The sequence below is a fragment of the Sciurus carolinensis genome, chromosome 14, assembly GCF_902686445.1.
Source record: "Sciurus carolinensis chromosome 14, mSciCar1.2, whole genome shotgun sequence".
NCBI lineage: Eukaryota > Metazoa > Chordata > Mammalia > Rodentia > Sciuridae > Sciurus > Sciurus carolinensis.
Window position 1 is genome coordinate 71281482 of NC_062226.1, and position 13453 is coordinate 71294934.

At 33.0% G+C, this 13453-nt stretch overlaps 1 protein-coding gene across 1 annotated transcript in view; it reads left to right on the forward strand.

Annotated features, from left to right (window-relative positions):
• Positions 1-13453, forward strand: part of Smc5 (structural maintenance of chromosomes 5) — an 85164-nt gene that overhangs the window by 28847 nt on the left and 42864 nt on the right. The window contains 3 exon segments of the mRNA XM_047524230.1: positions 5083-5338; positions 7589-7743; positions 12101-12214. Coding sequence (XP_047380186.1) covers positions 5083-5338; positions 7589-7743; positions 12101-12214 — 525 coding nt within the window.

Sequence of the window (13453 nt, forward strand, 5' to 3'; positions counted from 1 at the left end):
AAGGTTTTCTTATTCCATTTTTAATCTGTAGATTGAAAGTTACATATTCTGGGCCTATTATTCTTCTACATACCTAGTATTCTCAGGAAATTTGACTCGTTACCTGAAATTTTTTTTACTCTTGTTATTTGTTTGGATTTAATAATATATTTTGTTGGTTTATTTGCTTCTTACATCACACTCTGGCTTCATCTTTAGGAAATGTGGATTCTCTTAGTCTTTTCCTTGCTAAATTATATCTTCTATAGGTCTCTGCGCTGTTTGGATGGTACACTTTCTGAGTCCTTGTGTGTTTGATGAGATCTTTTTGCATTTACTCTGGAATGTTATATGACTTTGTTATATGACTTCATAATGAATTCTAAGATGCATATTATTTTTTCCTAATACTCAAACAGTGTTGCCTTAGTATCCTCTTGGATCCAATATTGTTCCTGAGAAGTAACACATATGAAAAGTAGGCAGAGACAATATTAGAACAGTTCTACCAGACTTTCCTCATGCTGGGTACCAGTCACAAGTACTGGTTTTCCAGCTACTACACTTATATCAGGGTTGGCTACAAATTCAAGGATTCTAATAACTCTCACTTCAGGTTCATTAATTTGCTAGATTGACTCATAGAAGTCAGAAAAGCACTATCCTTAAAGATTTCCATACACATATGTAGTTGGGATGAACCCAACTACAGTGTATAACCATTAAACTGTAATTTCAAAAAAAAAAAAAACGATTTAGGACACAACTCAGGAACAGCCAAATGGAAGAGATGCATAGAAGAAGGTATGGGGTATGAAGTATTAGCTTCCCCATCTGTGGGCACATTGTTTTCCTAGCATTCACCAACCCAGAAGTTTCTCAAACCTTGTTACTCAGGAAGTTCTATCAGAGTTTTATGATTGATTAAATTATCGGTCATTGGTAATTGTACTCAGTCTCCAGTTTCTCTCCGCTCCTTGACATTAGCCAGTAAGACTGAAAAGTTCCATCCGTTTACTCATGTGGTTACTTCCTGTGTCAATCAGACCCTATCCTGAAACTATGGAGGGCCCCTGCCAGGAGTCATCTCATTAGCATAAAGTCAGTTGTTGTGGAAAAGGGCTCATAATGAATAACAAAGGGCACTTATGTAATTTAGAAAATTGCAGGATTTTAAGAATTACATACTTGGAAACTGGGATAAAGAACTTATGAATCTACATTGTGTACAACCATAGAAATGAAATGATGTATCCCAATTGTGTATAACGAATCAAAATGCTATCTGCAAAAAATACATATTTTTTAAAAAAGAATATATATAAATATATATATATATAAAATATCACAGCAGTCATTTTTCATATCAGGTAAGAGAAAAAGTTACAAACAACAAAATATGTTTATGCTGTCTTTTTATTTTTTACCTATGTAATTTCCCTTACTGGTGCTCTTGATTCCCTTGCCAAGGTTACTGTCAGATAAGGATGTAGCAGAGGAAAGCTGCTCAGGAATTGGAGAGCCTAGGAGCCAGGGGACAAAATATAAACCCCAAGGGCACTTCCGAAGTTACCTATTTCCTTCAGCCACGCCCCATTTGCCTACAGTTACCCATCTAGTAATCCTTGGAATGTATTAATCCCTTGATTAGGTTACAACTCATGATCTAATTATTTCATTTCTGAACATTTTTGCCTTGCCTCATGAGCTTTTTGAAGACCTCTCATAACCAAACCATAATATTCACGGACTTTTTCAATTGACTGTTTTTTCCTCCCGGAATGTAGGCTATGCTTTCTTATTTCTTTGTGTTAATTTTTTCTGGTCAAAACTAATCAGTTTCATAATAGTGTAGCAACTCTGGAAATCACTTCTTCCCCATCCCAAGGCTTGATGTTCTTCTGATTCTTTAAAGTTTGTATTCTTCATTACATATGATTATACTGCAGCCAGAGCTCATTTAACTTAGTGGTTCCCAAGCTGGGTATTGTTCTTGTCACTGAAATCTAGTCATTTGAATAAAGTTCCTCAGATTGTTGAAAACTTTGGCTAATTTCCACTGCTAATTTACAGTTCTGTCCCAGACTTAACTTTCTATTTGCACAGAGCCCCAAAGTGAAATAGGTGAGAACTTAGGCCTCCTGAGGTCTTTCTAGAGCATGTACAGTCCTACTCATGTGCATAGCCTTCTGAATTCCCAGGAGCATCCAAAACTTTGATTGAACATCTCATTCCCCAGTTTTTCCCTTTAAGATTTTTGCTGAACTTATTGTTTGCTGCAATTGTTATTATTATTCCTCTTCAGGCAGCTCTGTTGGTAAATGATTCCTGATGATTGTTTTTGACAAATGTATTCAGGGGAAAATTCAGTTTGTAGTGAGTGAACTGAGTTGGGTCAAATGAAGACAAAGCCTTGCCAAATAAGATTTTCTGGGAAACTGCCATAACAGAGCAGAAAATGACAATTCTCTGGGGATGAAGATTTAAAAGAGTTCTTAACTCATTCATTCCTCTCCATTGTCTTTAATGCTGCTGCTTTTCACTGTGGTTGTAGGCTGTTGGTTTTCAAGACTATCACAGAAATGGGGATGGGGGTATGGGGAATGGAGTTTTGACTCAGTGGTAGAGCACATGCCTTGCATATGCGAGCTCCTAGTTTTGATACTCAGCACCACATATAAATAAATAAAATAAAAGATCCATTGACAATTTAAAAAAATATTTTTAAAGAAAGGAAGGAAGAAATGGGGACAGGGGTTTGAGAATAGGGCATGTGCAAAATCCACAAAGCTTCCTGTTACCAAGACGCAAACATTTTTCTTAAGTAAATACTTCCTGGATTACTACAAGCCTTTGGTTAAATTACAAAGTTCTAAAAAAGTTAATTTGATAATTTTTGTCCTTGGGCATTGCTTTTATGGAGGAGAGAATTTTAAAAGTTCCTTCCTTCATTTCTGATGAAATCCAAATCTTTTCTGTATCTACAGAAAAATGTTGCTGGGATTTTATTAGGAACTTCATTAAATAGTTGGGGATAATGATCTTTGATTTCTTTCATCAGCATTGTACATTTTCAGCATATAAGTCCTCTATGTTTTGTTAAATTTAAACCTTAGTCCGTCTTTTCTCTCTCTCTCTCTCTCTCTCTCTCTCTCTCTGGTAGATTTCTTGATTTTCTACATCATGTCACATACAGATAGGGAAAGTCTCCTTTCTAATTTGTTTACTTTTCTCAACTCACTGTAATGATAGAACTTCCATCACTGTGTTGAGTAAGAGTGGTGAATAGGGGTATCCTTGCCTTATTCTTTTTTTTCCTCCCTATATCCTCATTCTTAATCTTAGAAGGAAAGCATTCAGTTTTTCATCATTAAGTACATTAGCTTTAACTTTTTCATAGATGCTTTTTATCAGATGCAGAAGTTCCTATGCATATTCTTGTTTCTGAGAATTTTTATCATTTTTGTCAAATGCTTTGCTGCATATATTGATATGATTGTATAATTTTTTTCTTCAACCTATTAATATGATAAAATGAGCATTGATTTTGAACATCAGATCAACTTTACATCCCTGAAATAAATCCCACTTGGTTGTGGTATATAAATGTACAATTCTTTTTACATATGAATGAATGCATTATATTGCCGACATTTTGTTAGTTTTTGCTTCTGTATTCTGAGGAATTTTTGTTCTGTAGTTTTCTTATGGTGCTATGTCTCCTTTTAATATTAAGGTAATAGCTAGCTTCATAAAGTGAATTGGGAAATAATCCCTCTTCTTCTATTTTCTGGAAGAGATTGTATAGAATTGTTAATTCTTCTTTATACACTTGTATAATTCTCAGGTGACACTGGCTGGGCCTAGAGATTTCTTTAGGGGGAGTTTTAAGATTTTTGGTTCATTTCCTTAGTAGTTTTAGGGTTATCCAGATAATTCATATTAGTTGAGTTATGATAGTTTGCATAGTTCCATAGTTCAGTTGCTTAGATATAAAAGATTATTTCAGTTACTTAGATATAAAAAGATTAAAACTAAGGTATAATTAGGTTTAATTCATACTAGGCTTTTTTCCTGGCCAGTGTGACATAGGAATGGGGATGATTGAGAGTTCTATACAGGGGAGTGGGTATAGTGCTGGTTGAGGAAATAAATGAAGGGGAGTTGGATTACGAAAAGGTAGTACATTAATAGATTATAGGACCCTGTGGGGCCAAGGGATAGCTGGAATAAGAATGTCAGATGAGTAAGATGGAGGGAAAGGAAATGATTATCAGCCCCAGCCCTGGACAACTTTTTGAGACCCTTTCTCAAAATAAAAAACATCAAGGACTGTGTGTGTGATTTATGTTAGAGCACTTCTAGTATGTGTGAGGCCTTGGTTCAATCTCCAGTACTACAAAGAAAAAAAAAATTAAAATCTCACAGAATTAACTTGAAGTGTTGTTAGAGAATAATTTTATTGAAAGAAAACACTGTATTGTAGTTTAAAATTAATAATTGACTTATTTCTATTATTTATTGAAACTTGTATATTATACTACATAACTTAATTTTGGTCATATGATGTATAGTATGTGTTTACTTCCTCTGTTTGACTTTTTTTTTTTTTTTAATAGTTTTATTAGTTGTTGATGAACCTTTATTTATTTGTACACGATGCTGAGAATCGAACCCAGTGCCTCACACATGTGAGGCAAGCGCTCTACCACTGAGCCACAACCCCAGCCCTCTGTTTGACTTTTTATTTTGTTTATTCAGCAAATATTTAATGAGTGCTACTTTTCTACTAAGTACAATTCTTGGTATCTGGGTTATATCAGTGAACAAATCAAGATAAGTAGTCTGGTAGGACTGATAATCTGCTAGTCTAATTCTAGTAGGATGCCTTTTAGCAAGGAAAACACCCATGTTCTTAGTTTGTTTTGTTTCGTTTTGTTTTCCCTTGTGGTGCTAGTGGTGGGACCCAGGGCCTCAGCATGTTAAGCAAGTGCTCTACCACTGATCCACACTCTCAACCCCTTTTAAAACTATACTATAAAACAGTCTTATAAACCAGGAGAAAAAGCAATCTCAAGTACTAACCTACTTTTGTTTTATTAGATTGAGGAACTTCAGCAGGCTTTAACAGTAAAACAAAATGAAGAACAAGACAGACAGAGGAGAATAAGCAATACCCGCAAAATGATAGAGGATTTGCAAAATGAATTAAAGACCACAGAAAACTGTGAGAATCTTCAGCCTCAGATTGATGCCATTACAAATGATCTGAGACGAGTTCAAGATGAAAAGGCATTATGTGAAGGCGAGATTATTGATAAACGAAGAGAGAGGGAGACTCTAGAGAAAGAGAAAAAGAGTAAGTTTCTTAAAATGGGGATTCATATCTGACAGTGGACTTTCTTCTTCCCTGATACTCATTTCTTTAAACTGTTCAAGTTTTCTTGCCGACAAAACTTGGTTCAGTTCTTCTGACTTGTGCCCTAATTACCTGTATCTGTCTTATGTATGATTTGCCACTGATTGATCATTATTTTATGTCAGATTATCTCAATTGATTTAACTTTCTAAAAATGCTTAGCTTTATTTTCTTTACTGAGTAACTATTATTACTCAGATTAAATTTAAACTCCTTATCCTAGACTTTATAACGATTAGCTTTGGTCCTTGAAACCTGTCCAATTCCATCTCTGCTTTTCTTCCCTGTAGAACATGTGGATAGATAGGTAGCATTATTTGGATGGAAGAGATCTTATATTCTTTCTGTTCACTATATATTACTAATACCAGTGGGAAAAAAAGAACCCATTTTTATGCTTATAAAAGTACTAGATGTGTATAGTTAAAAAGAACTAGAAGAAAAGGATGGTGCAACCTCTTTCCTACCTCCAGACCTACTCTCAAGAGTGGACACTTTTAACTCTTGTAGTTTTTGGTAATAGTACATCTTCATGTATTTATTATATTCTTATTTCATTATTTAATTAATAAACTTTAGACAACATTTTTTGAGTTACTCTGAATGTAGATTTTACCTCGTAATACCACCCTAATTATTGTAATTCCTCAGATTATTATATCAATAATGCTGATTTTATTATAAGTAATATGTTTTTTTGTGGCATTTAAAAGAATCATACTTAAGTTTTATGTGCTCTATGGGTTAATTCTGGAAGTTTATAATACCAAGTATTCTGTAGTACAATAGTGAAACTTGTTCATAGCCAAGCCAGGTAGTACATGATGGTTAAATTTCCTTTTATTCATAACTTTTTTATAAGGTTTTCATTTACTTCTTTATTTATTATTTATTTGGTACTGGGTGTTAAACACAGAGCCATTTACCACTATACTACGTCTCCAGTCCTTGCTTTTTATTTTACATAGGGTCTTGCTAAATTGCTTAGGGTCTCACTAAAATGCTGATTCTGGCCTCAAACTAGGATCCTCCTGCCTCAGCCTCATCAGTTGCCGGGATTATAAGCACATGTCACTGTGTCCAGCTAATTTACCTTTTTTTAAAAAACACCATTTGCTTTAGCATTTCCCTCATTGTGGAGAGGGCAGTGCCATCTTTTCAGACATTTTCTTGAACTGTGTGGCACTCCATACTGCCTCCACCTAAACTGATTGTTCTCAAGGCCTCCATCAATATGTTATCATATGGGATTTCTCTGTACCTTTTCTGTGTTGAATAAACCTATTTCTCTATTTCATATATATATATTTTTTTTCTTTCCAACATTATGCCCTTACTTTGTTAGAGCACATTTGCAGACGACCTTCTAAGAAGAGATTTAGAAATTAATTACAGTCTTTGTATTTGTAAGACTGTCTTTTGTTTTTATCTCCTTTCCTTAATTTTGTTGTACATATAATTCAGGGTTGAAAATAATTTTTCTGTCAGAAATTTGAGGACCTATTGCCACTGTCTTCTGATAGGAAAATTAGTATTTTTCTTATTGTATGGTATTATATTGTAGGTGACCTGTTCTTTATAGTCCATAGATTTAAAACCATTTTTATGGTATTATAAAATTTTAGAATAATTAGTTCAGGTCAGGTCTTTTCTACTATACGTATTGTTACTGAGTGCTCAAGAATTTCTAACCACCATGCATGTTAAGCCAAATTGAAAGGGAAGAAAAGGTCCTTCAATGAGTATGCCAGGCAAGCAGCTGGGAGCAGGCTAATGCCTCAAAGAACTCCCAGCACCTGAATTCTGGAAGTACAGAGTTTCTAAGACAAAAGCCACAAGAACGGTTGAGGCACATGTAGGTCAGAAAGACCCTGTTGAGACATATTTTGATTCTATGAGAAAATTGTTTTGATTATACATTTCATATTCATTTTGTTAAACATCAGAGCCATCGTCAGGGATGTTGTACTGTCAACATAGATACAGCTGTCAGGACGCTGAAAACATTTTAAGCAAGCATAAAATGAAGTCAGGTCAGAACAAAATGGCGTTACTTTGATTCTTTTCCATTTTGGGATTACTTGCTGAGTGATATTTGTAACCTTTAGTATTAGGATATTCTTTTGTATTATTAATAGATTGTTTAATTAATTAAAGTTTTCAAAGAAACCACTGTTTTTCAATTTTTAGATGTGGATGACCATATTGTACGTTTTGACAATCTTATGAATCAAAAGGAAGATAAGCTGAGACAGAGGTACCGGGACACTTATGATGCTGTTTTGTGGCTAAGAAGTAACAGAGACAAATTTAAACAAAGAGTTTGTGAGCCTATAATGCTCACGGTAAGAAATTTATTCATTTCGGTGAAATCTTGCAGTTTTATTATTGTAATCATTGTGGATTTTTTGTTAATTTTTTAAGGAACTCTTAGTCCTGTTAATGTACTGTTTGTCTATTATCAGAAAATCCATATGTGAGCTTTTTAAAAGGCCCTTGATCTATAATAGTAATAAGTATTACAAAACCTAGTAAGAGGTATGAAATTGGCAGCTTACAAGCCAAGAATCCTATATAAAATTAGCTTGGTTAGACCGATTCTTAAGTTATAACTTGTATTAGATTTAAACCTGCTGTAGAGGTGGAAAACTACTGTAAATAAAATCATGGGACATGTGACAAGATGAGTAAGAAATTTTTATTAAAAAGGACATTCTGAGGATTTTGAGAATAAAGAAAATAGTTTATTGACATTATAAAATATTTTTTAGCTTTTATTGATTCATCAAGAATAGGTAAAGCTGGGAATGGAGTTGTGGCTCAGTGGTAGAGCGCTTCCCTAGCATGTGTGAGGCACTGGGTTCAATTCTCAGCACTGCTTGTAAAAAAAAAAAAAAAAAAGTCCATTGACAACTAAAATATATACATGTATTTTTTAATAAAGTAAAAAGAATAGGTAAAGCTAAACTTAGTAAGTCATTTAATAAATTGTGGCTATGGATTTAATAGGATAATTTCTAAGTTGTAAAATGATTAGTTTAATGTAAAAAAAAAGAAGTGACATTCTTTGATAATAATATATCATATGTAGATATATAAACTCAAAACTTAACCCCAAAATGATTTAAGGATTATTCTGCTAAATAATATTTTTCTTTGAAAAAGAATTCATTGTAGATCTTTGCAGGATTCATGAAAAGTTCTTTTTTCTATAACATATTTGTGTTATACTTTATTACAAATCTTTTCATATAGATCTCAATCTTTTATATTAATGAAATTAATATGGATAATGTATTCTCTTTTTGCTCAGGTGTGTATTATTAGAATGTTTTTTCCAGGTCAAGAAGAGAATTTCTATTTTGAATGTAGACATTGTTTTGGTTAATCCAATAAGGATGCAAGGAAAATATGAGAAAAATATTGTCACCCTTGTTTATTTATAAAGTAAATATAATTGTCAACTGACAGTTACTAAATTGAAATTACTAAAAGTGAACTTCAAAATATTTCAGAGCTTATTTAGATTTGTCATCCTCTTGTTTGATTTTTTTTTAACCACATTAGATTACTAGTTGACATATATTTTATGTTGTAAACTGTATTTGAATGTTTAAAGTGAAGAGAGATACTCTGCTTTTCACCCTTTACAGAATAACTTTTCTTTCTTACCACCTCCCTCTCTCCCTTGCATACTTACTTAACTCTTCAAGGCCTGCTTGAAATGCTTCTTCCACCATAGTCAAGGTAGCAGTATACAAACTTAGTCCTATAACTCATCAATTAAGCAACTTGTTTACCTAATTTATTTCTAATAATTCTAATCTAGAGTTATAGAAGTATAGAAGGGTTCGCTCATTTACAGATAACTTCCTCACAGTAATGATGAGACAAAAAAAAATTTATAAAGATACTGATTGGTGAAGCAAATTGCTCAATTTTTTATAGTGGAATACTAGTCAGCCGTTAAAAATACTGCTGTAGGTTTTTAATAAGAGGAAATTTACAGCATGTTAATTTTAAAACAAGGTATAGAATAGAATGTGTAGAAAATTTTCCTTTAAAAAATTTGTGAAATAGACTGTTATCAACCACCAAATCATCTTCGAGTACTGCATCTCCTGGATCATCTTGTCTATATCTTACTACTTTTGTGAAGATGTGACTATGAAGTTCTTTAACAACTTTGACAAGAATTTTCTTCACTGATATTTTGAGAAAAGGAAGCATCCTAAGAAACTAGAAGCTGAAGAACCAACAAGGTGTCTGAATCTTCCCTGAGGATATCAGGAAATCAGACCATGAATGTAGTAGAATATGCATTGCACTTGGTAAAATAAGTGTGAATTCACCTCTACTGGGAACTGCATAAACTGACCAGTGGCGAAAATAACCCCTATTTGTGTAACTTCTTGAGACTCACTACCTGAATAAGTAGGTGAAATCTATTAAGGAATGGAATGGAATGTCCATGTAACCAATTTACATAAGGGCCTCAGGATCTTAGATGGCAGACTATTTCTCTGATAAATACATCATAGAAAGTTATGAAGCAAGCTAGGCTGGCTGAGGCATAGCTATTTTTAAAAGAAAAAAGAAAATGACTTCTCGTGATGGTATTGTAGTTACTTTTACCCTTTTTGTAAGCCGAAGTAAATATCCACTTATATTTTCTTTCATTGGTATCATTCCTTCTAAAAATTTAATACCAAAAATTGTGAAACACTAGGTAAGTGTTTATAGTCTTTATGCCTGGTGATAGTATTTTAGGGAGTTTAAATTTTTTGTTTTGGGTCTGTTTCCCCATTTTTCTACAATTACTGACACTCTAGTTTATAACAGAATAGTAATGGCCAACATTTAGGTAACAATATTATTATTTCCTTTTTTCATGTACATTTACTTCTGTAAGGTTATTCTGTTAAATTATATCTATCTTCTGGATGAAGTAATTGAAACTGAGATTTAAGTAGTACTTGATCAAGATCACACATAGAATTTGAAACGACATCTTTCTGATTCCAAAGCCCTAGTTCTTAACTAGTATTCTGCATAATATAGTACACAAATACTTTCTCTTTGATTATTTTTTAAAGAAAGCAGATTTCTATCTGCTGGAGGTAATCTATCGTTTCTCTAAAATTCCATAGATAGCACTTTTTAATGTACCTCTGTTAGTGGGAGCCTTATCATGCTCTACTTTTCAAAATATTCTTCTGAAATAAATAATAGATTGAACTCTTTGTGATCATTTGTTCTCTGATGTATCTTTTTAAAGTAGTTTTAAAATTTTTTTATTTGTTCTAATTGGTTATATATGGCAATAGAATGCATTTTGACACATTGTATACAAATGGAACATTTGTATTCTTATTTCTCTGCCTGTTTATGGTGCTGAGTCACACCAGTAGTGTAATCACACATGTATACAGGGAAATAATGTCTGTTTCATTCTACCCTTCTGCCCATCCCCGCCACCCCACCCCTCCCCTCATTCCCCTCTGCGTAATTCAAAGTTCCTTCATTCTTCCATACCCACCCCCCTCTATGGATCAGCATCTGCTTATCAGAGAAAACATTTGACCTTTGGTTTTGGGGATTGGATTATTTCATATAGCATGATACTCTCCAGTTCCATCCATTTACCTGCAAATGCCATAATTTCATTCTTCTTTAAGGCTGAGTAATATTCCATTGTGTATATGTACCACATTTTCTTTATCCAGTCATCTGTTGAAGGGCATCTAGCTTGATTCAGTAGTTGAGCTATTGTGAATTGAGCTGCTATAAACATTGATATGGCTATGTCCCTGTAGTATACAGATTTTAAGTCCTTGGGGTATAAACTGAGGAGTGAGATAACTGGGTTAAATCGTGGTTCCATCCCTAGTTTTTTTGAGCAATCTCCATGCTGCTTTCCATAGTGGTTGCACCAATCTGCAGTCCAACCAACAGTGTATTAGTGTACATTTTTTCCACCACATCCTCACCAACATTTATTGTTGCTTGTATTCTTAATAATTGCCATTCTGACTGGAGTAAGATGAAATCTTAGTTTTGATTTGCATTTCTCTAATTGCAAGAGATGATGAACATTTTTTCATGTTTGTTGACCAGTTATATTTCTTCTTCTGAAAAGTTCTGGCACATCTTAATATTTTCCATAAAATTCAAGTACATGTGGCAGAAATGCCTAGTTAGTTAATTTTAAAAGAAGTTTGTGAGTTTATGCTGTAGTGGCACAAACCTAGGTTTCTCTTGAAGTACAACTAATTACAGTTACGCCATAGCCAGGTTTATTCCCAGTAGTTACAAAGTTTTACTCTGTTTTCTTTGTGTTTTTGTATCTATCAGTTATTGCCGTGTATAATTTGAAGTTCTCTTGAAGATTAAGAAGAAAAATATTAAAAGATTGGAAGAAGAAAAATATTTCTACTCTTAGGTCATAATCTAAGACTGTTTCAAATGTTTTCATTGAGTTGACCAGAAAGATACTTAAGTTATCTCTTCTATAGCATCAAAATTAATATGCATTAGGTACTATTTAAATCTTGGCTTTTGTTTAAATATGTATTGGTTGTTTCTGGGTAACAGATTAGATGTCTCAAGTATTAATCCAAGTAAATCTACATTAAATATGAATATGTTCTAATAATCAATGGGTTTCATGAAAATCAGCTTTTTTCTTTTTACTTTGTTTAGATCAATATGAAAGACAATAAAAATGCCAAATACATTGAAAATCATATTCCATCAAATGACTTGAGAGCCTTTGTATTTGAAAGTCAAGAAGATATGGAGGTTTTCCTCAAAGAGGTAAGTACTACACACATGGAATTTCTTTTTCAGTGCTAAAATACTTAATTATAGAGCAAAAAGTGGTAGCTAATTTCACTAGCAGTTTTGTGTAAAATTACTCATTTTGTTAATTTCTTCACTGTTTTTGATTATAAGTGATAAATTTGAGTTTTTGTTTTATTGATTTGTATTTTGTTTTTTGCAGTACTGGGATTGAACACAGAACCTTACACATGCTAGGCAAATGCTCTTCCACACTGAGTTACACCTCCAGCCCAATAAATTTGTTTTGTAAAAGGCAAACAGCACATAATTTCACCTGTAACATTTTGAAATTAATTTGAAGAGTAATTCTGTCACGTTTAAGGAGAAACATAATGATTGGCCTTAGGTCTTCAATATCCTTTTTTAGACACGTATTGGGATGAAGTCAGTTTTTCTTTGAAGGCAAAACCAATATGATTGTTTTTAACAAAACTTTTTGGGAAAAAAATCCTGTATCTGGCTAGAAAAATAAATGACTGAAAATTTAAACCCCTGAAAGGCAACACGGATTAGCAGTTGAGAGCATGTGCTCTGTAGCTAGGCTGCCACAATTTGAATTCTGGCTTTGCTTCTGACTTAAAAGTTACCTTAATGTTTTGTGCCACAATTTCCTCATTTATAAAATGGGAGTAATACTACCTATTTAAAAAGATAACTGCAAGGATTAGGTCACCTAATTAGTATGAATATATAGAACAGTGCTTACTAGCTATTATTTTTATATATTATGTATCTATATTAAATATGTAGTTAGGTATATATGATTTTATTTTATAGCTTAAATATTATTAGCTGTATACTGTTATTATATTATCAGTAAGATTTCTTTTCCCTTTTGCACGTCCTTTCTCTTTTCTTAAAAAATCCATAAAAGTTGGTTTCAATTTTTTTTGTTCTTGTTTAAACCTTTACTAATTTAAGTTAGGACAGGATCCTGAATCAGCTCAAGTGATCCTCTGTATCTGTGGTATACAAATGCTTGGAAAGAATCCTTAACTTTCTTTGGCTTTTATCATATTGCCCTACTTCTGGTTCAAGAGTTGACAGAGGATGAACATAAAAATATACATATATGTATATGTATTTTATATATATATATATAATTTTAAAATGAATTCTGTGTATGTTAAAACTGTTTAAGGCTGACCAGAGAATTATTGATCTGATCTCAGAGATCACTGAAGAAGCCAGTTATCAGAGTTATACGTCTAT